The 20,379-nt window shown below is 44.7% G+C and overlaps 1 protein-coding gene across 1 annotated transcript in view; it reads right to left on the bottom strand.

The window, feature by feature from the left end:
• LOC124613577 (facilitated trehalose transporter Tret1-like) overlaps positions 1 to 13,931 on the bottom strand; it is a 51,885-nt gene extending 37,954 nt beyond the window's left edge. Inside the window, exons 1-2 of the mRNA XM_047142292.1 lie at positions 13,629 to 13,931; positions 1,058 to 1,462 (exon numbers count right to left, since the gene is read on the bottom strand). Of these exons, the coding sequence (XP_046998248.1) occupies positions 1,058 to 1,462; positions 13,629 to 13,931 (708 nt within the window). The remainder of the gene's footprint in view (positions 1 to 1,057; positions 1,463 to 13,628) is intronic.
• Between the last annotated feature and the right edge of the window lie 6,448 nt (positions 13,932 to 20,379).

Raw genomic sequence — 20,379 nt, 5'->3', positions numbered from 1 at the left:
TATGACACCTTATGTAGGCGCCAAACGATATGTGTCCGAGTGGTCGATGTGTGTACAAAATACAGTTCTGTTCAGGAATGTGCATGAGAGCTGAAGCATAATTCAAACGTGGAATGAATAAACATACATCACCTTAAAATAACTATATTGTGAATACTCAGCTTATACACTGAAGTCCTTGGCATACTGATGGTGTGGACATGCACAATTGTATGTTTCTGTGCAACAGTTCAATTGCGCCTGACTGTAGTCAAAGTTCCACAAAGCTAACTGTTCTAGCCGTAAGCTGTTCTCTGAGGCGAGGTAAACACTTAATGGCGATGTACGTCAATGTACTGCTAAGCGGTTCCCCTGGTGTAGTCATGGACTATGCTGGATGGGCCCAGAAGACCAACTAGTTAGTAAATGCCGCAGCAGAGGGTGCCTCTACATGCGGTTGAGTCTTACGCCCTGGACGCATGGTGGGGCGTGGCCCTGGCGTCACTCGGGGTTGGCCGGCGCCCGTTGCAGTAACCACCACTGGTGGAAGCCCACTGCAACCGCGCTGCCAACTTTGGAGTCTCCAGTGACGACAGCCCCCTGTGTCGTATCGATGGTGCAATGGTACCACAGCAGTCATAGGAGACAAGGCGTTTCTACACAGCAGCTAGCTCCATCTTCTCCACTATCTATCGTGGCAATTAGTCACGATCGCCGATTAATAACCATTACTGCGAGACATTCCACCTATGGTCCGCCAGTGCACCATGTCACGTTTGCTGACGAGGGGATAACCTAGTGGCAAGGTACCGGCGCCAGTAACTTCGACACTCTGAAGTGTCATTGGATGGCGTTTCTGAACGTGGGTTCCTTTGCTCGATTTGTTTCTCTTCAACTCCTCGAAGTTTGTTGGAACATTTCTGGGACACCCTGTATGAGATGATTCCAACTTAGTTGCTTGCACGATTTCTTTTGTTCTCTTTAGTATTCACGTGAATCAAGTACGTTTAAATTTGTGTGAGTTAACTGTGTAACCAAACTGGTGCGGAAAGACGGAGCAGTACAGAGCGCTACTCACCAGCAGCGCCCTCCTCGCCTCAGAGGTTTTCCGCAGCTCCTGGAATGCCTCTACGATGCCGCTGCCGCCCTTTTGGTCGCGCTGCTCTGCAGAGCGCAGGATCTGCTGCAGCTCGCCATCCACATCCTTGGCATGGTCCTTCCCGCGCAGCCGCATCAGCGCCTCCGTCGCCTCCTCCGTGCGGCCTTTCGACACCAGGTAGTACGGGCTCTCGGGCATCCACCAGAAGGTCACCACGAACAGCACGGGGAATGCGAGCATGATTTCGCACAGCGTGAAGAAGTCCACGTAGGGTGCCACGCTGCTCATCAGGATGCCGCCGATACCCATCATGACCATACAACTGGAGACCATGAGTCCACGTATGCGATCCTCTGCAATCTCCACCAGATACTGCGGGCTCACCTGCCAACATGTAGCACACAGAGTTTTAAAGTTTTCCGTTTCATCTGTTTGTAATACAGTACAGTTAAAATAACTTATCTGGCTTCTGATAGTTCTGGGCAAAGCCAGCGGAGGAGAGCGTTGTTACCTGTGTGGATCTAACACTCCAAACTTGACTCACTGGTACTTGACAGCTACTGGTATTGTATACTGGTGGATCGCAGCGGAGTGAACAACTTCAATCTGCTGGTAGCGCGAGGAGAAGCTGGTCCTGCATTGGTGATATTGGAGTCAAGTGCTATCTATCCTCCTGGAAGCTAAATGTCAAAAGTCGCAAATTCTTTCAGGAAAACCGTAGTGTCTGATGGAGCGGCTTACCTAAATAGACACAAGTTCAATATTAGTTATTGCGGTTACGTTCAAAAATGATGTCAATGCTGGAGGAAAAGTGGAACGTAGGGTTATGCATGAACAAGCAGCAAACGATTGGAAGAGCCAGAGTAGCTCTTTGTACGTGGTCTAGTGGAATGCTACCGGTGGGAGACCATCCATACGCTGGCGTCAGGCACAACCATTGAGCACCATGTGGTGGGAGCCAAAGGTGTGCCCAGCCTTGAATGCCTAAAAACATTAGAGCCACCAAAAACTGAGTCGAGAAGCAACAATCATGTATTTAGATTATTTGTTTCCTATTTATTCTTCACCTCAGTAGCTGAGTGATCCGTGAGTCTGCCGGCACTTGGAGAACTGGGTTCAGTTCCCAACACTAACTGAGAAATTTTCTCGGTGAGTGGATTGGAACTGTGTCCACTCACCGTGATGATGCCAACTGAGGAGCTGCTTGAATGAGAAGCAGCGGCACCAACTTCTGGGAAGCTGACACTGGCTGGGAGAGAGATGTACCGATCACATCCCTCTTCATACCACACTCGAATGATGCCAATGGCAAAAGATGACACAGCAACCAATCAGTACTGACTGGGCCGTCAATGCTGGAGCAAGGAGCTGGTATGTACTATTTATTTTAAGAAATTGTTCCCTAAATTCAAACAGAGTGGGTCTCCCACCAAGCCAACGTCAAATAAACTTTCTGGCAGATCAAAACTGTGTACCGGAGAGGGACTCGAACCTGGGACCTGTGCTTTATGCGGGCAACTGCTTTACCAAGCGAGCTGTCCAAGCATGACTCACGACCCGCACTCAGAGCTGTACTTGTGTCTTCCAAACACCACAGCAGTTTTCCTGCATACCTTACTAGATATGGCCTAGCCACAGTTCGTGAGATTTGTTTCCAGAATGAATTTTCAGTCTGCAATGCAGTGTGCGATGATCTCAAAATCCCTGGTGCATTAAAACTACGTGCTGGAGGTAGACAATCTTGGGACCTTTGCCTTTCGCGGCAAGTGATCTACCAAATGCGCCATCCAAACACGACAAGTGACTTGAAGCGATTAATTTTATCCAAGTCTCAGATATTATAATTTGCGTTAAAAACAAGAGTCACGTGGAAGGAGGTATGAGTCCCTAACTGAGTGGCAAAAACATTCGTTGTGCAATTTGCACAGCAGACGAGACCGATCACGTGGCCTGTAGGTGGCCAGTAGATGCAGGCTTTCAGAACAGTATCGGTCTGTCACTGATATTTCACAACATGGCTAAGAGGTCCATTTGCGTTGCTTTTCCCATTTAATTAACAATTCGTTGCCTAGACACTGTAAGGTAAATTATATTGTATTAGATTAACACAGGAACAGTTCTACAACAAAGTTAACTAAGAAAATATTGTGTAGACTTGTCGATAGCCTTTAGTAAAAACCAATAACGTGCTCTTGATCTATCTTCGTTTATTTCGGGTTTAAAATCTTGCAGCACCAACGCGCGTTATTAGTACCTGCTGAGATCGTTTCTCAAGGTATATGCAATACAGCGGATGAATCCGCTGCACAGTAGGGTACAGCGTTGACGGTATGTATCAGTGGTGTCCAGTCTTTTAGCTTACCTGCACCACATGCGAAGAAGACGAGTATTCGAATTTTTAAGGACCATGGGACGGACGCTCACTTCTTGGGCGGCATTGATACTTGCTTTGGGGTGCACGTGGCCCGCCGGTCGCGGGTTGGACACCCCTGGAATACACTTTGTGATCAAAAATATCCAGACTTCATTAGTAGACATTAATACGAGTTGCGTCCACCCTTCGCCTTTATGGTGGCTTGAACTATGTTGTGGACACTTTCAGTGAGGTATCTGAGAATCTCTGGAGGAATGGCAGCCCATTCTTCCGCAACAGCCGAAACCAGAAAAGGCAGTGATGGCGGACGCTGGGGTCTGGACCGAAATCGACGTTCTAACTCATCACAGAGACGCTCCATTAGGTTGAGATCAAGACTCTGGAACGCCAGTCTATTTGAGCTACGTTACTGTCCACAAACCATTGCCTCCAGATGCTGCATTATGAGAGGATACATTGTCATTCTGATACAATGAACCATCGTCTCCGAACTGTTCCTCTACTGTACGTAGTACACACTGCTACCAAAAGCGTCCTTAACACTCCGCATTTAGTGTTTTCTTAAGCAAAGCTCGCCGACCACACCCAACGACGAAATACATCCACAATACAGTAACACCATTTCTTCTGTAGTTCATTGCTCGCATCACACATTTTGACAGGTAACGTTCTCCAAGCATTCGCCAAATCCAAACCCTTCCAGCGGACTGCCACACGCCTTGTCACGGACTGCGCGGTCCCTCCCGCCGGAGGTTCGATTCCTCCCTCGGGCATGGATGTGTGTGTTGTTCTTAGCATAAGTTAGTTTAAGTAGTGTGAAAGTCTAGGGACCGATGACCTAAGCAGTTTGGTCCCTTAGAAATTCACACACACACACACAACATTTTTTGGACTATCACGAAGTGCAGCGTGATTCATCATTCCAAATTACTCGTTTCTAGTCAACCACTGTCCAGTGACGTCGCTCTTTACACCACCTACAGCTTCACTTAGTGCTGATTACAGAAATGTGTAGCTCCAGAGGAGCTGCTCGACTATTGAGCCCCATTGTTTTTTACTCCCTACGCACGGTCGTCGTGCTAGCTGGACCGCTGATAGAGCTTTGGAACTCACGAGAAGTCAATCTGCTGATTTGTATGAATGAGCGAGGTTTCTACGGCTGCCTCTCGCATCCCAATCTCCATCGTTCACGGTCATTCCAGCCTCCTTCATTAAGATCTCCGCCGCCATTGCTTCATTGACGTCGTCTTTCCAGCATCTCGCAGGTGTGGAGTTCATTGCCATACACGTTTTGGCTATCTTGGGTCTGGCACACGCTGTAAGTGACCATACCAAAGTAGGCACTTCCTTCCCATGTAGTCTAGGATTGTGCTTTCGACATTCATAACCTCTCTGATCCTATCATTTCTAACACGATCAAGCCTGGAATATATAAAAGTCCGACTCCAGAAATTCATCTCGACAGCCAGCAGGCGATTCTTCTGTTTCTGAGTTAGTTCCCACAACTCTGCACCATATTTTGTGATACTTTCAGTAATTATGTGGTAGATGGTATGTTTTGTTCTGTGGTTTATCTTTTTGTTCCAGAGAATACCATTTAGTTGTTTTATGGCTCCCTTGCCCTGGCCAATTTTATTGTTTATATCATTCATACTTCTACCATTGGACGACAGTGCCACTCCCAGATACTTAAAATTATGACACTCTTTAACAGTATCAGCACCGTGTTGTAAGTCGTTAACAGCATTCTATCCCACTTTCAGATATTCTGTTTTAGATACGTTTATGACAAGACCCCATTTTTCATATCTTCTTTTAATTTGCGGAGCATGTAATTTGCATCTTCCTCATCTCAAGCTACTAAAACATGATCGTCAGCAAAAAATAAAGTGAATAAGATCTCATCGTCTATGGGGTTAACCATTCCTTCTCATTTCCTTTTCCAGGATTTTAGTCCCTGTAAAATGATTCAAATGATTCTAAACACTATGGGACTTAACATCTGAGGTCATCAGTCCCCTAGACAGAACTTCTTAAACCTAACTAACCCAAGGACATCACACACGTCTATGCCCGAGGCAGGATTCGAACCTGTGACCGTAGCAGCAGCGCGGTTCCGGACTGAAGCGCCTAGATCCGCTCGGCCGGCTTTAGTGCCTCTTCTAGGTAGATCTTAAAGAGTGTAGGAGCGAGTGTGCATCCCTGGCGTAGTCCATTTGTCACCTCAAACTCTTGATGTAGTTGATGTCTCACTTTCACCATTGCCGTACAACCTTGGTAGGGGAGTCTGACAGCTTCCACATAGCTCGGTAACACGCCATTATAAATTAGACTTGTCCCTAGTTTGTTCTGTGGAACTGTTTCGTAAGCTTTCTGGAGGTCTACAAGATAAGGTGGGTCGTCACATCCCTTGCTGTCCTTTTCCACTAGGTTTTTGAGGGTAAATACTCCATCAGAACAGGAGCGACCAGATCTGAATCCATTTTGTTCTTCAGATTCAGTTATTTCTTCTTCTATCCTCTGTTTTTAAGATACGGCCATAGACTCTCGCCATGGTGACATCACATTAATATCACGATAGTTTGCATAATGTCTCCTGTTGCCCTTCTTAAATATTGATGTTGCCTTTTTCCACACTTTTGGGGTTCGTCACCTCTAAGGAATTTGTCAAAAATCACTACCAATATCTCAAAGAGTTTTGACGATGCTGCTTTAACCAGTTCTATAAAAATTAATTCTGGACCTGGCGACTTTCTGTTTTTCATGCGGTTTCTAATGACCGCCCTGGCAATCCTCGACCGTGCCTGTCCATCGGTAAGTGAGGTCTGCTTAGCCTTCGTTTAGCTTTGGTAGTTCCTTCGTGCTCCCATTTCACAATCACATCACCAACAGTTGACTTACACAACCTTAGAAGGGTTCAAATGTCGGTGATGGATTTATTACTCAGATGACATCCAATGACTAAAGCATGTTCGAAGTCACTAAGCTCGTCTGAGTGACTTATTCCATTCTTACTGCTCCTATACTTACGAATACAACAAAATACTCCCTGCCCCATTTCCTAATGGTAGATTTTCCTCTCTTAACATCTAGTGGTCAGTTCCGCATTACTAACGGTGTCTAGATACTTCTGACCTGAGAGCTTAGGTGGGAGTCGATTGTGTTTGAGCAGTATAAAGCAAATAACGGTCTGCTAGTTTGCGTCGGCCACGAAATCCGCACGCCAACTACAACAGCGACCACTGCTGTAACGTCACAAGTGATGACTTACATACGCATCATAATATTTAAATGTTCCAGTTTTTTTCAGAAGTTCTTCCTGCCATGGTTAGTGCCTTCTATAACGCAATTAGAAGGTAAACTGGTATCTCACGGTACTGACCAGTTGGATTTCTGATGGTGAAATGTATTCGTCCTACAACTGAGACGGTAGTCTAAGCACGTAGGCACCTCGCGCATCGGTTGTAATAAAGCGATTCGAATGCAAGTTCTGCTACCATGCGATGCGAATCGCATAACTCCCTGCGTAGCAGAATTGCGTTCTTGAGTTCAGACAGTTTAATTTCAAGCTATATTGATTCAACATGTGACTGTCTTCTCGCAGCAGCTGAACAAGCTGGAAACAGTTTCTGGACAAATATCGTTTACATTAAACACCCGAAAGAAATGTAAATCTGGTGAGATTGTGATCTGCGGTTAGATAATTGTATTTGCCATATCTCAGCTGTTGTACTGACAGAGAGATGGAAAGACAGTGGCTTTCCACATACTCCTTTCTGAGGGTAAGGTAATTAAGTTCCTCTAAAACTCTAAATCGACCGCAAGTTTTGAGTATCACAAGTACTGAATGTGACTTACGAAGGGAACAATAGTAGAGATCAATAGTTAGAGTGTTGAAGCCTTTAGACGATAACGAAGTTCCTTTTATGTAAAATGCAAAATAGCACTTATTCCGATGCACAAGGTTAAGTCGTCAAGTAATCTCTAAATAGCTTTAAAATACTGAATTAGTCACATTAAGCTTATCGTCTCGGTGCGGTATGTGGCTCCAAAATGGTAACCCGTCTGAGTAACTGTATGAACTTTTAACAGTGCGGGGCCTTATAACTATTCCGGGTAAAAGATACGTAAACAAAAAGAGTTCGTGAAGAAACTTTTTCCGTGTGCTATGGAATGTTCCTATTACGTACAACTGTTAAAAATTCTATATCGCATACTCAAATCACCTAGTAATACAGTTACAGACACATTGATGGGCCCTGCTCCCATAGTTTCCAGCATGAAGTGACCGCGGATATTTTCGTTTGTGTTAATTCTCTGAATAAGGATGTAGTATATTTCTGGCATACCTGTTAGAAGTTATGGTTTGGAAGAGAAGGGTAAGTCCCCTAATTTCTGCTCCACTCGTTTCTTCGACCTGGATTCTCATTGACAGGAGTAGAATTGTCTTCTGTGATGGGACCCGCTTCGAACTGAGCCCCGATGAGCATCCAAGACGTGTCTGGGGATGCTCTGGACAGTGGGGGGATACCATCCTGACTATGTTGCCCCACAACAAGGATTTATGGTTTGAGGTGCCATGTCGTTTCGCAACACCATCGCTTTGGTTATCATCTGTAGCATCCCTACAACACAGTGGTACGTCGACGATATTCTAGTCCCCGTTTGTTGCTCTTCATGGCAAGCCATCCTGGACTTACATTAGCGCTAGATAATGCCCGCCCGAATAAGGCGAGAATTTATAATGGTTGTCTTCGTGTTTTCAAAACCCTACCTACCATGGCCAGCATACTTGTCGAATCTCTCCCCAATCGAGTCTGGAGCATTATGCGCAGGACCTCCCAACCAACTCGCGATTTTAACGATGTAATTCGCCAGCTGGACAGAATTTGGTACTATACTCCCAATATGACATAATCCAATGCCAAGCCGAATAACTGCTTCCAAAGGGCCAGAGATGGACCAACGTATTATTGACTTGCTCAATTTGTGAAGCTCTTTCTCTTGAATGAATCCCTCCAATTTTTCATAAATTAAATCATCATTTGTTATTCTGTAAGTGTACATCACTTCTACTGATTTCCGTTTCATTCGGATAATCCCTTCGTAGCACGACGTTATTTTTGTCTTAGAGTGTTTTATACAAACATTTATTAAGTCTCAAACTTTCTTTTAACTAAATTTTTTTTTTTTTTAATATTCTGAAGTATCGCAGTCATATACAAGATGGAAATACCTCGATACATGTAATATGTTACATACAAACGACCAGGTTATAATTAATACTACTTACACAGGGTGAAAAAAAATTCGCGCGCTCGGACTTCACAGCATGATACCTCACAAATACACAAAAATATCTCTCCCCAAATTTCGTCCTGTGCGTATTTCCGGCAGTAAATGGACGTTAAACACTGGCAATCTGGCAACACTGTAATCCCACGTTCGATAACTATCTCTGTCAGAATAAAACAGCAATGCTGTTCAGTTGGTGCATTGGATAGCGTTTTGGGTTACCATGCAGGAGGTAAGGTGTTCGATTCTGGGTCGAGGCTTATTTGTTTTTATTTGTCAGTTTTATTCTGCCATATAATACTGTTGTATACACTTATTTTAAGCCATACGTATCCGTCATTTACATAATAGCGATTTTTAGAGGTGAACATAACAAATACATGGTGAGAAACAAAGAGTTGAAACAAGTGACCTGCTATAGGATAGAATAACTACTACACAATATCAATTTCGAGGTGATAAAGATGATTGCACTGTTAAATAACTCAACATCCTCTAGTTATTTAAACTATATGCAGTACGTCCAGAAGTAACACATTAGCAACCAGTGACAATAACAATTTCCATAGTAGTGACCACATGATGTATAGAGACGAATATGTTGTCCTCAGAGCAGAAGTTCAAAGCGACCCACGAGCACTTCCAGACATTGCGCGACCCGCTGGATCGTACAGCTCTGGACTCTTCGCAACATGGCAGCATCCATAAATACAAGAGCAGCATAAACAGGCGCTATCAATTCTTCCACATGTGTCGGCGTAGTAGAACACACGTTCTCCTGTCCCTACAGGATTAAATCCAGGGGATTTAGGTCAGGTGAACACCGAGGCCATACAAATGGATCTCTTCGTCAGTGCCATTTTCCTGGATATGTTCTGTCTAAACACCGTCGCACATTAATTCCAAAGCGTGGAGGTGCACCATCATGTTGGAGTATGAGGTGGGACATCTTCAAGGCGTCAGGCAAATAGTTTGAGACGAATGTATGATATCTTCGTGCAGTCATCCGGTCAGTCAATAAGTAGGTACCCAAACTCCTGTCTCCCAACATTCCAGGCCAGACACTGATGCCATAGCGAACTTGATATCCACGCTCGCGTGCGACGTGCGGGTTAGCGTCACGCCAATGGGGGCACTGTGCATATTGAACACGCCCTCATGAGTGAACGTTGCTTCATCCGACCATATTCCAGTGTTTATAAAGTCGTCGTTGGCTTCCTGTTGTTGTTAGAACCATTCACAGAATTGCATCCGCAGAAGGCAGTCTGAAGGATGTAGGTGTTGTGTTAAGGAATAACGATAGGGGTGCAGCCAATGCATGTGCAGACGTGAACGACAGTACGTTGCGAGACACGCAGCTGCATTGCTACCCTACGTGTACTTCGCTGGCGTTCTTGGTGTATGACCTCCGCAATGACTCACACAGTAGCTGGAGTACGGCGAGCTCGGTGGACGACCTTTGTCACGCGGTGGTGGAAGGAGAGAACCTGTCTCCCGAAGGTGAAGCTGCAGGCGAGGAATCACATTTTTATGTGGATGACGTCGACCAGGATATCTAGCAGCACATTCACGAGCTCGGTTATCAGATGCACCAAGGACCAGAAGCATATCCACATATTCGTCGTTTGTGTACGCCATTCGTGTGTCACACTGTTTCAAAATAACACAAAAAGAAAGTACGACATGCTTACGAATGTGTAAGGCCCTAATGAAATATAATGGACCTGAAAGTGACAAGACTAATAGTTGGTATTAATCGATGTGACCATTGAGGAGAATATACAGAGAACAGGTTTGGAGTCTAGTAGATGCAGTGGTGTGAAACAGTTCGCGTCCACGATATGCAAAAGGCTTCTTTTAAAGCTGAACATTGAAAACGACTGTACTTCCATTTCTGTGTTCGTAGTTAGTAAGTGTAAATGTTTTGTAGAAGACCCACTGTAATCGATGTATGACGATTAAGACGCCAGATTCCGTATCATGCAAACTACATTTAGCATATAAAAACAAATACGCCTCGAAACAGAATCGAACCCTCCACCTGCTGCATGCTAAAACAAAACACTATCAACTGCACCAACTGCACAGCACCACTGCCATTTGCTGACAGGGATTACTACGGTACATGTGATTACAGTGTTGCCAGACTGCCAATCTTTAACGTCCATTTACTGCCGGAAATATGCGCAGGACGAAATTTTGTGAGAGACAATTTTACATTGCTAATATGTGAGAAATCACGCTGCGAAGTCCGAGTGCTCGAATTTTTGTTCACCCTGTACAACTGCGTAGGCTTCCGCCGCCAGAGTTACTTGAACCAAAGTTTTCTGAATATGGTACCGCGCCATAATGTAAGAAAACTGCACTGAAAAAAACCAACGTTTCGGCCGCGGTTGTGGCCTTGGTCTGCTGTATACGCAGAAGATGACCACTCAAATCCATTGGTGCAAAGGCAGAAGAAGGCAGCTGTAACTGTGGCCGAAACATTAGTTCTCAAGTACAGTTTCTTTTTTTTTTTTTTTACATAATGACGTTGTACCAAAACTATGGCAGTTAATATTACACAGTTAAAACATCGATACAAATGCACCGATAACTAACGAGGTACGAATATTTTGCCCTGGGAAGAAACCCAAATTTTTAATCTACCGATATGATCAAAATTCAGCCTTTTGATGTACACGTGAAACACGTTCTGTTTGATTTTGATTTTTAATATTTTGAGAGATTTTCGTCCTGCATGTCTTTAGTCTTTCTACACCCATGTTGACTCAGTTCAGTCAAACATAACAGATAATCTGTAATGTTCCCCCAGTACTACTTTGGTCCTCTGAATCGTAGTGAAAACGGGCTTTCAGCATTATTGAAAACTGTGAAAGTATTCATTTAATACGTAACACAATTTGTCATTTTTCCACAGGACTTGACCGTCTTAGGAATGACGTCACATGTCACCACAATACAAGAAACCATCTTAGTTGAAGATGGCAGCTGTGGACAATCCTGGAGAGTGTTTCTAACAGTGTGATTCCGATTACTCGATTTTATTGAACAGTATGGTACTAACACTGAACGTTAATATACAAACCTGATACACTATATGAAGCCATGGAGCTGCCGTCTCGGAGAAATCAACGACCAGAAGGTAAGTACAAATAAACACATAACATTTGTCGACGTGAGAATCTTCTGGATGCTTGAATTTCAAGAACAAAAAAACAAAATGTAGGGGTAACTAAATTCTCTTTACAGATGAAGTCTTGTAGTGGGGACAAAGACGTGTACCGGTAAGTTTAGCATACGCTCTTGTCCGGGAATCGTTTTACTGCTACACGCTATATAGCTCAACGCACACTGCTGTCTGACTATGGCTGCTTGTCGTGTAGGTCCATTTACAAGTGGGCTCTAAGTAACGACCACCGTCGCCAACACAGATACGGTGCTTCCGTACCACGTTCCGGTACACACGATCACCAATCTCTAAACCTCCAGCATCAGCCACAGCCACAGTCCGCGCCAGTAGCACTTCCTCGGATATCACGGGGATCTATTAAATAAAGGATTTCAAATCTAGAGGGCTCAGTTCGCGAGAATGCGTAGGCCAACAATAGGGCCACCACAATCTACCCACTCGTGCTCAAATCGTTGGGCCAGATGATCTCATATCACACGTGAAAATTGAGGTGCTGCGCCATCATATTTTGTCGCTCGTGCATTGGCACATCTTCAAAAAGACCATCTAATACGCCGTCAAGGAATCGCAAGTACGCGGCACTCGTGAGATATAGTGGAAGAAGGTATGGCCCAATCACACGTTCATCCACGAACCCTGCCCAAATCTTCAGACTATATCGCTCTTGAAACACCTGTGGGTGCACAGCATGCAGGGTTCATCAGCCCACACGTCACTGTTGTGAGAACGAATGCTTTCTATGGTGAAGTTGGCTTCATTCGTGAAAGGATCTGCTAAGGTTAATCGGGCTCGTCCATAGAACGGTGCAGGAACCACCTGTAAGAAGTGGACTCAAAATCCTGTGGCCGCATTGCATGCATTCGGGGGGTGGTATGGGTGTAGCTGCTGCTCATGCAGAACACAGTAGACAGTTTGTCGATCCATATTTAATATATCTGCTATGTTTCTTGTATTCATCGTCGCGTCCTCTTCCACCGCATGGCGTTCAGCCACTTCAAGCTCGGATGCGCGGCGCCGCCGTGAAACGCCACAGTCGGCCCTCATGGTGGTGAATGTATCCACCGCTGAGGGCCGCTCTTACGCCATAGCAAAGAGGGAGTGCGAACGTCTAGAAAATGTTTCGCATACAACTGTCGAGCAGCCCTCCCACGAAACCCAGCTTCGGTGTACAGTAACATCATGACCGCGTGTTGCGGAAACGTGTAGTTCACCGTGTTTAACAGTAGCACACTAAAACTGAAGTGTACCTACAGCTTCTATTTTGTACTACAGTGAGTGTTCACTACTGTACAGCAGTACAGTATGAAAAAAGGCCACAAGAAAAACAGCAGGTATAAACCTCTCGGGGCAGAACACAAACTCAACTGAATGACATGTAAACAAAATCTGTAGTGGACTTGAGACATCGGGGGATCGATGAGTGACGTACATAATAAGCTAGTCAGTGTCACCGAAAATGTGGGAGTGTGTTGTGGTATTTTGCGTAAGCGGGAAAACTATGCATTCATGGACATGAGTTCCCACGCTAAACTTAACCTTCTTGGTCCCCAGTACAAGACCTCAGCGTCTGTAACGGGAATCTGGTTGCACACTGTAGAAGGAGTTATGAACATGGCGTATCACTTGTAGACCAGACCCGTGAAAACAGTTACGCGCCAGACAACTAGCCTGCTTCGCCAGGTACTCACTGGGATGACAATGCCGATGCCGAAGCCCGAGATGACGATGGTGGCGAGCAGCTCACCGAAGGATGTGGCGAAGCGCTGCCAGAGTGATGCCACGAAGAAGGGCACCGCGGACGCCAGCAGAAGCTTCCTGCTGCCCACGGCCCCCACGAGCGGGCCGGTGAAGAAGTTGGGCACCACCGCCACGAGCGGCCCCACCGAGCTCACCCACGACGCCTCGTCCGCCGTCAGCACGATGTGCGACGTGTTCTGCTGCAGCCGCGGCATCACCGGCGCGTTCCACGCCGTGAACATGCCCGAAGTCATGTACGCCAATGTGGCTGCAAAAACACTTCCTCCATGACCTCGTATGAATGGCATCACTTGTACTACCTAACAATACAAGTGAAGCAACCAGAAGATACGATCGGATGTCAATATAAGTCTGTGCTCGTGCACACTACCGGCAGGTAGTGCAGTGACTAGAGCTCTGTGACAGGCAGAATGCCCACCAGACTGCGTTAGTTTGTTATTCACGTTTATTGTTGTTACCAGGCCTGGTATGGCATATAAGGCGTGTGAACGGCATCAGATGTTGAATCAACAGAGACGCCAGTTGCACGAGACAGCATTGTAAGAACTTGACGTAGTATGAAAGGGGCCTCACTGCTATCTCCAGTTGCCGCCTGGTCGGGGTGTGCAAATTCCAGTACTGTGGGCCGCTAGGATGTGAAAGTGGCCAGATGTTGATATGCGTGAGAATGTGATGGCGGCATACTCCACTCCTCAAGGTTCCGGTAGATCACGTCTGGTCACCACAAGAGAAAATCGTCGTATTGTGCACCAAACACGTCGTAACCACTTCACGATTCAAATGGCTCTGAGCACTATGGGACATAACATCTGAGGTCATCAGTCCCCTAGAACTTAGTACTTCTTAAACCTAACTAACCTAAGGACATCACACACACCCATGCGAGAGGCAGCTTTCGAACCTGCGACGGTAGCAGTCGCGCGGTTCCAGACTGTAGCGCCCAGAACCGCTCGGCCACCCAGGCCGGCTAACCACTTCACGTCTGTGCCTGCCACCCTAGAATAACTAACAGACACTTCGCAAATTCTATGTCATCCTGTACAATTGGTTGGGGACTAGAAGTAGCTGGAGTAAGCAGTGGTATGAATACGGCGATATTGGACCGCTTTGACCTTTTCCCATTGCGTAGCCTACTTGCAGAGGTTGGGGCTTGACTACGTGCAAGAAGGCGGGTGGCAGGAAATTAAAATACTAAGGGTGGAAGATGGCAAGAAATTTACGTAATTAATTATGGTGGTGAAATTAAAAGTTAAATATGATGATAAATTTAAAAAGTACATATGTCTTATGGCAAGAAGTTTAAAAACTGAATATTACAATTATTAAAGTACAAGACGGTGCTGTCGGGAAAAGTTTTTAAGCCAACCGAATTGTAGTCTATATTTTTTTAAATTTTTTCCAAATCCCAGCATGTAACCACGCACACATTCACACACACGTTGAAAAATATTCGAATATTTATCAAAAATTCGTAAGTACACACACACACACACATAAATGTTTACGTCGAATACTGCAGCCTAATAAGTAAATTTTATTGTTTTCATGTTTAATCTTTCAATGAGGACTCTCAAGTGAAGTGTGTGCAGTATCATTTCACATACGTTATTTTGTTTCAGAATGATCCAAATTACGTAAATCAGATTAATGGTCAACCTCCTGCTAAACTGAAGTACCTTTCACATCAAATAAATGAAACTGATCTATTATTTTTATCACAGAAAAAGTTTGTTACAAATCACATGCAGCGTTTTTAAATTTTCACACATACACAATAAAATCGACCACCTCCATAACTGTACAGTTAGCGTCGCTGTCTTTGGTGCGAAGGAATCTGGGTTTGTTTCCCGGTACCTCCTTAAATTAAAGTGAGGTACAGAGATCTAGAACAGGATTCACTCAGCCTCACACTAACATCAGTCAACATCGTTTCTCAGACGGTAGTGACCCCAAGCTGATGTATTCACCTTACCTGAACCTATAAAACGGTATCAGCTTGTGCTGTTTCATTGTAGAAACTGGATGGCAGCTGGACCAAATAACACACGTGTGCGCAAAGCATGTCAGAATGTATTTTAATGAAATGTGAAATACACTGTACAGAAAAAAATTATAAAGCGCAAATGTGTTTGTTTTTTGTTTTTGTTTGAGTTAGGGCGCAAAAACAACTAAGGTCATATGCGCCCATGTCGTAACCTCAGTTCATTAAGAAGTAACAGACCATACCTCAAGCTCCACCGACTGAGGGAAAGCGAGCTAAAAACAAGGACTTTTCTCGTGGATAAATGCCCGCAAAATACGCTATAGAGACAGCGGAGCACCCGAAGCAAAGAAATAGCCTTCGCCATATTGCTACGACGGATAAAAAGTAAGACGTGGTCGACAGCCCGCGCGTCATTCGCTAAAACAGCCGATAACTCAGACGGCAAACATACACGAGAACGTAAGTGATTATAAAAAAGAGCGCTCTATCAGGAAGTGGAGAACCGTAAAACGTTGACTACAATGAGCACAAAGTGATGGGGAACCACCACTAAAAAAATGCCAATGGCTAAAACGACAATGCCCAATACGCAACCAAACTAAAATGGTCTTCTCGCGGCGAGATGGGCGTGTTGAGGTCATCTAAGGAGCTGGAAGCGGTTTAATTCCCCGGAGCCTGTTCCCGTGAAGACCAGTGGTGATGTCAAAGTGACCTGCCGGCAGAGAGCAAGACGGAGGTCATCTGAAGGGATGGAAGAGCTAGTGGACTGACGTAGGGGGACTGCAGTCTTGGCAGCAGCGTCATTTCTCGTCATACCGACGTGACCAGGAACCCACATGAACATCACAGTGGCTCTATCAACAGCGATCAAGTGGAAGGTTTCTTGGACCCATTGTATTAAGGGATGGACTGTGTACAGCACACAAAGGATCCAAAGGACACTGAGACAATCGGAGCATATGACGCAATTAAAAAGCCTGCGCAGTTAAAAAGCCAGCAAATTGTCCTTGTTAGCACTTATTAGAGCTAGAAATGGAAACATTAAAGATGGAAAAATACAAAGAGTACTGAAACTGGCACACGAGACCCCTCGGTGTTACAGAGACATAAAATGACCCCTCAAATATTTGGAAATACAAGTTCTAAGACTTTCTCAGAAAAACTGTGTAAGTTCCTAGGAGCATAAATATAATATATTTACTGTTCATTAGAGTACGTCAGTGTTTGAGTGTTGTGATGATACTCTCCAAGTAGGTTTTTATTCGTAAATCAAGAGCTTACAAAGAACATTATCAGAAGATGCGATTCCAGAAGTATGAACTTCAGCTTCCCAGTGAAGTTTAAGATGCCTTTTTGGTAATAATCTACATCTACATACTTACTCTGCAATTCACATTTAAGTGCTTGGCAGAGCATTCATCGAACCACAATCATACTATCTCCCTACCATTCCACTCACGAACAGCGCGCGGGAAAAACGAACACTTAAACCTTTCTGTTCGAGCTCTGATTTCTCTTATTTTATTTTGATGATCATTCCTACCTATGTAGGTTGGGCTCAAAAAAATATTTTCGCATTCGGAAGAGAAAGGTGGTGACTGAAATTTCGTAAATAGATCTCGCCGCGACGAAAAACGTCTTTGCTTTAATGACTTCCATCCCAACACGCGTATCATACCTACCACACTCTCTCCCCTATTACGTGATAATACAAAACGAGCTGCCCTTTTTTGCACCCTTTCGATGTCCTCCGTCAATCCCACCTGGTAAGGATCCCACACCGCGCAGCAATATTCTAACAGAGGACGAACGAGTGTAGTGTAAGCTGTCTCTTTAGTGGACATGTTGCATCTTCTAAGTGTCCTGCCAATGAAACGCAACCTTTGGCTCGCCTTCCCCACAATATTATCTATGTGGTCTTTCCAACTGAAGTTGTTCGTAATTTTAACACCCAGGTACTTAGTTGAATTGACAGCCTTGAGAATTGTACTACTTATCGAGTAATCGAATTCTAACGGATTTCTTTTGCAACTCATGTGGATCACCTCACACTTTTCGTTATTTAGCGTCAACTGCCACCTGCCGCACCATACAGCAATCTTTTCTAAATCGCTTTGCAACTGATACTGGTCTTCGGATGACCTTACTAGACGGTAAATTACAACATCATCTGCGAACAACCTAAGAGAACTGCTCAGATTGTCACCCAGGTCATTTATATAGATCAGGAACAGCAGAGGTCCCAGGACGCTTCCCTGGGGAACACCTGACATCACTTCAGTTTTACTCAATGATTTGCCGTCTATTACTACGAACTGCGACCTTCCTGACAGGAAATCACGAATCCAGTCGCACAACTGAGACGATACCCCATAGGCCCGCAGCTTGATTAGAAGTCGCTTGTGAGGAACGGTGTCAAAAGCTTTCCGGAAATCTAGAAATACGGAATCAACTTGAGATCCCCTGTCGATAGCGGCCATTACTTCGTGCGAATAAAGAGCTAGCTGCGTTGCACAAGAACGATGTTTTCCGAAACCATGCTGATTACGTATCAATAGATCGTTCCCTTCGAGGTGATTCATAATGTTTGAATACAGCATATGCTCCAAAACCCTACTGCAAACCGACGTCAATGATATAGGTCTGTAGTTCGATGGATTACTCCTACTATCCTTCTTAAACACTGGTGCGACCTGCGCAATTTTCCAATCTGTAGGTACAGATCTATCGGTGAGAGAGCGGTTGTATATGATTGTTAAGTAGGGAGCTATTGTATCAGCGTAATCTGAAAGGAACCTAATCGGTATACAATCTGGACCTGAAGACTTGCCCGTATCAAGCGATTTGAGTTGCTTCGCAACGCCTAAGGTATCTACTTCTAAGAAACTCATGCTAGCAGCTGTTCGTGTTTCAAATTCTGGTATATTCCATTCGTCTTCCCTGGTGAAGGAATTTCGGAAAACTGCGTTGAATACCTCCGCTTTAGCGGCACAGTTGTCGGTAACAGTACCATCGGCATTGCGCAGCGAAGGTATTGACTGCGTCTTGCCGCTTGTGTACTTTACATGCGACCAGAATTTCTTCGGATTTTCTACCAAATTTCGAGACTGTTTCGTTGTGGAACCTAATAAAGGCATCTCCCATTGAAGTCCGTGCCAAATTTCGCGCGTCTGTAAATTTTAGCCAATCTTCGGGATTTCGCGTTCTCCTGAACTTCGCATGCTTTTTCCGTTGCCTCTGCAACAGCGTTCGGACCTGTTTTGTGTACCATGGGGGATCAGTTCCATCTCTTACCAATTTATGAGGTATGAATCTCTCAATTGCTGTTGCTACTATATCTTTGAATTTGAGCCACATTTCGTCTACATTTGCATAGTCAGTTCGGAAGGAATGGATATTGTCTCTTAGGAAGGCTTCTAGTGACACTTTATCCGCTTTTTAAATAAAAATTTTTGTGTTTGTTTCTGGTGGATTTGGAAGAAACGGTATTGAGCCTAGCTACAACGACCTTGTGGTCACTAATCCTTGTATCAGTCATGATGCTCTCTATTAGCTCTGGATTGTTTGCGGCTAAGAGGTCAAGTGTGTTATCGCAACCATTCACAACTCGCGTGGGTTCGTGGATTAACTGCTCGAAATAATTTTCGGAGAAAGCATTTAGGACAATCTCGGAAGATGTTTTCTGCCTACCACCGGGTTTGAACAAGTATTTTTGCCAACATATCGAGGGAAGGTTGAAGTCCCCACCAACTACAACCGTATGAGTGGGGTATTTATTTGTTACGAGACTCAAATTTTCTCTGAACTGTTCAGCAACTATATCATCGGAGTCTGGTTGTCGGTAGAAGGAGCCAATTATTAACTTAGTTCGGCTGTTAAGTATAACCTCCACCCATACCAATTCGCACGGAGTATCTACTTCGACTTCACTACAAGATAAACCACTACTGACAGACACAAACACTCCACCACCAATTCTGCCTAATCTAATAATGTGAATGCTTTTACTAAATTCCTAGCATACAATATGTAGCTGGAGACAGTTCTACTCTACCCAATGAAATTGCGGGCTCTGATGACCACCGAAGATGTGTGGAGACCCCCGGACAGCAGTGGTATACCAACCCGACTGTCACCCGCCATACGGCGCAGCAACCAGGAATGATGGTCTCGGTTTGCCATTTCATTTCATAGGAGATCACCTGTGGTTGCCATTCGCGCACCGGTACAGCATAGCGGTACGTCGACGATATTCTACGCCCCCTTTTATTGCTCTTCATGGCAAGCCATTCTGCGCTTACATTTCAGCAAGATGTTGCCCTTCCGCGTAACGATGAGAGATTGTACCGCTTGTCTTCGTGCTTGCCAAACCTTACCTTGGCCAGCAAGGTCGCCGGATCTCTCCCCAGTTAAGAACATTTGGAGCATTGTGGGCAGGACCTTTCAACCAGCTTGGAATTTTGACGATTTAACGCCCTAGTTGGACAGAATTTCGTACTGTATCCCTCAGGAGGATACCTAACAAATCTATCAATCAATGTCCAGGCGAATAACTGGTTGCATAAGAGCCAGTGTTGGACCAACGCTTTATTGAATTGCTCATTTTGTGAAGCTAGCCCTCTTAAATAAATCATCCACTTTTTCTGAAACTGTAATCATTTTGTTTGTATGTACATGTACATCACATCTACCGATTT

The sequence above is a fragment of the Schistocerca americana genome, chromosome 4 (genome assembly GCF_021461395.2).
Source record: "Schistocerca americana isolate TAMUIC-IGC-003095 chromosome 4, iqSchAmer2.1, whole genome shotgun sequence".
Taxonomy (NCBI): domain Eukaryota; kingdom Metazoa; phylum Arthropoda; class Insecta; order Orthoptera; family Acrididae; genus Schistocerca; species Schistocerca americana.
This window is presented reverse-complemented; position numbering and strand designations above follow the sequence as displayed.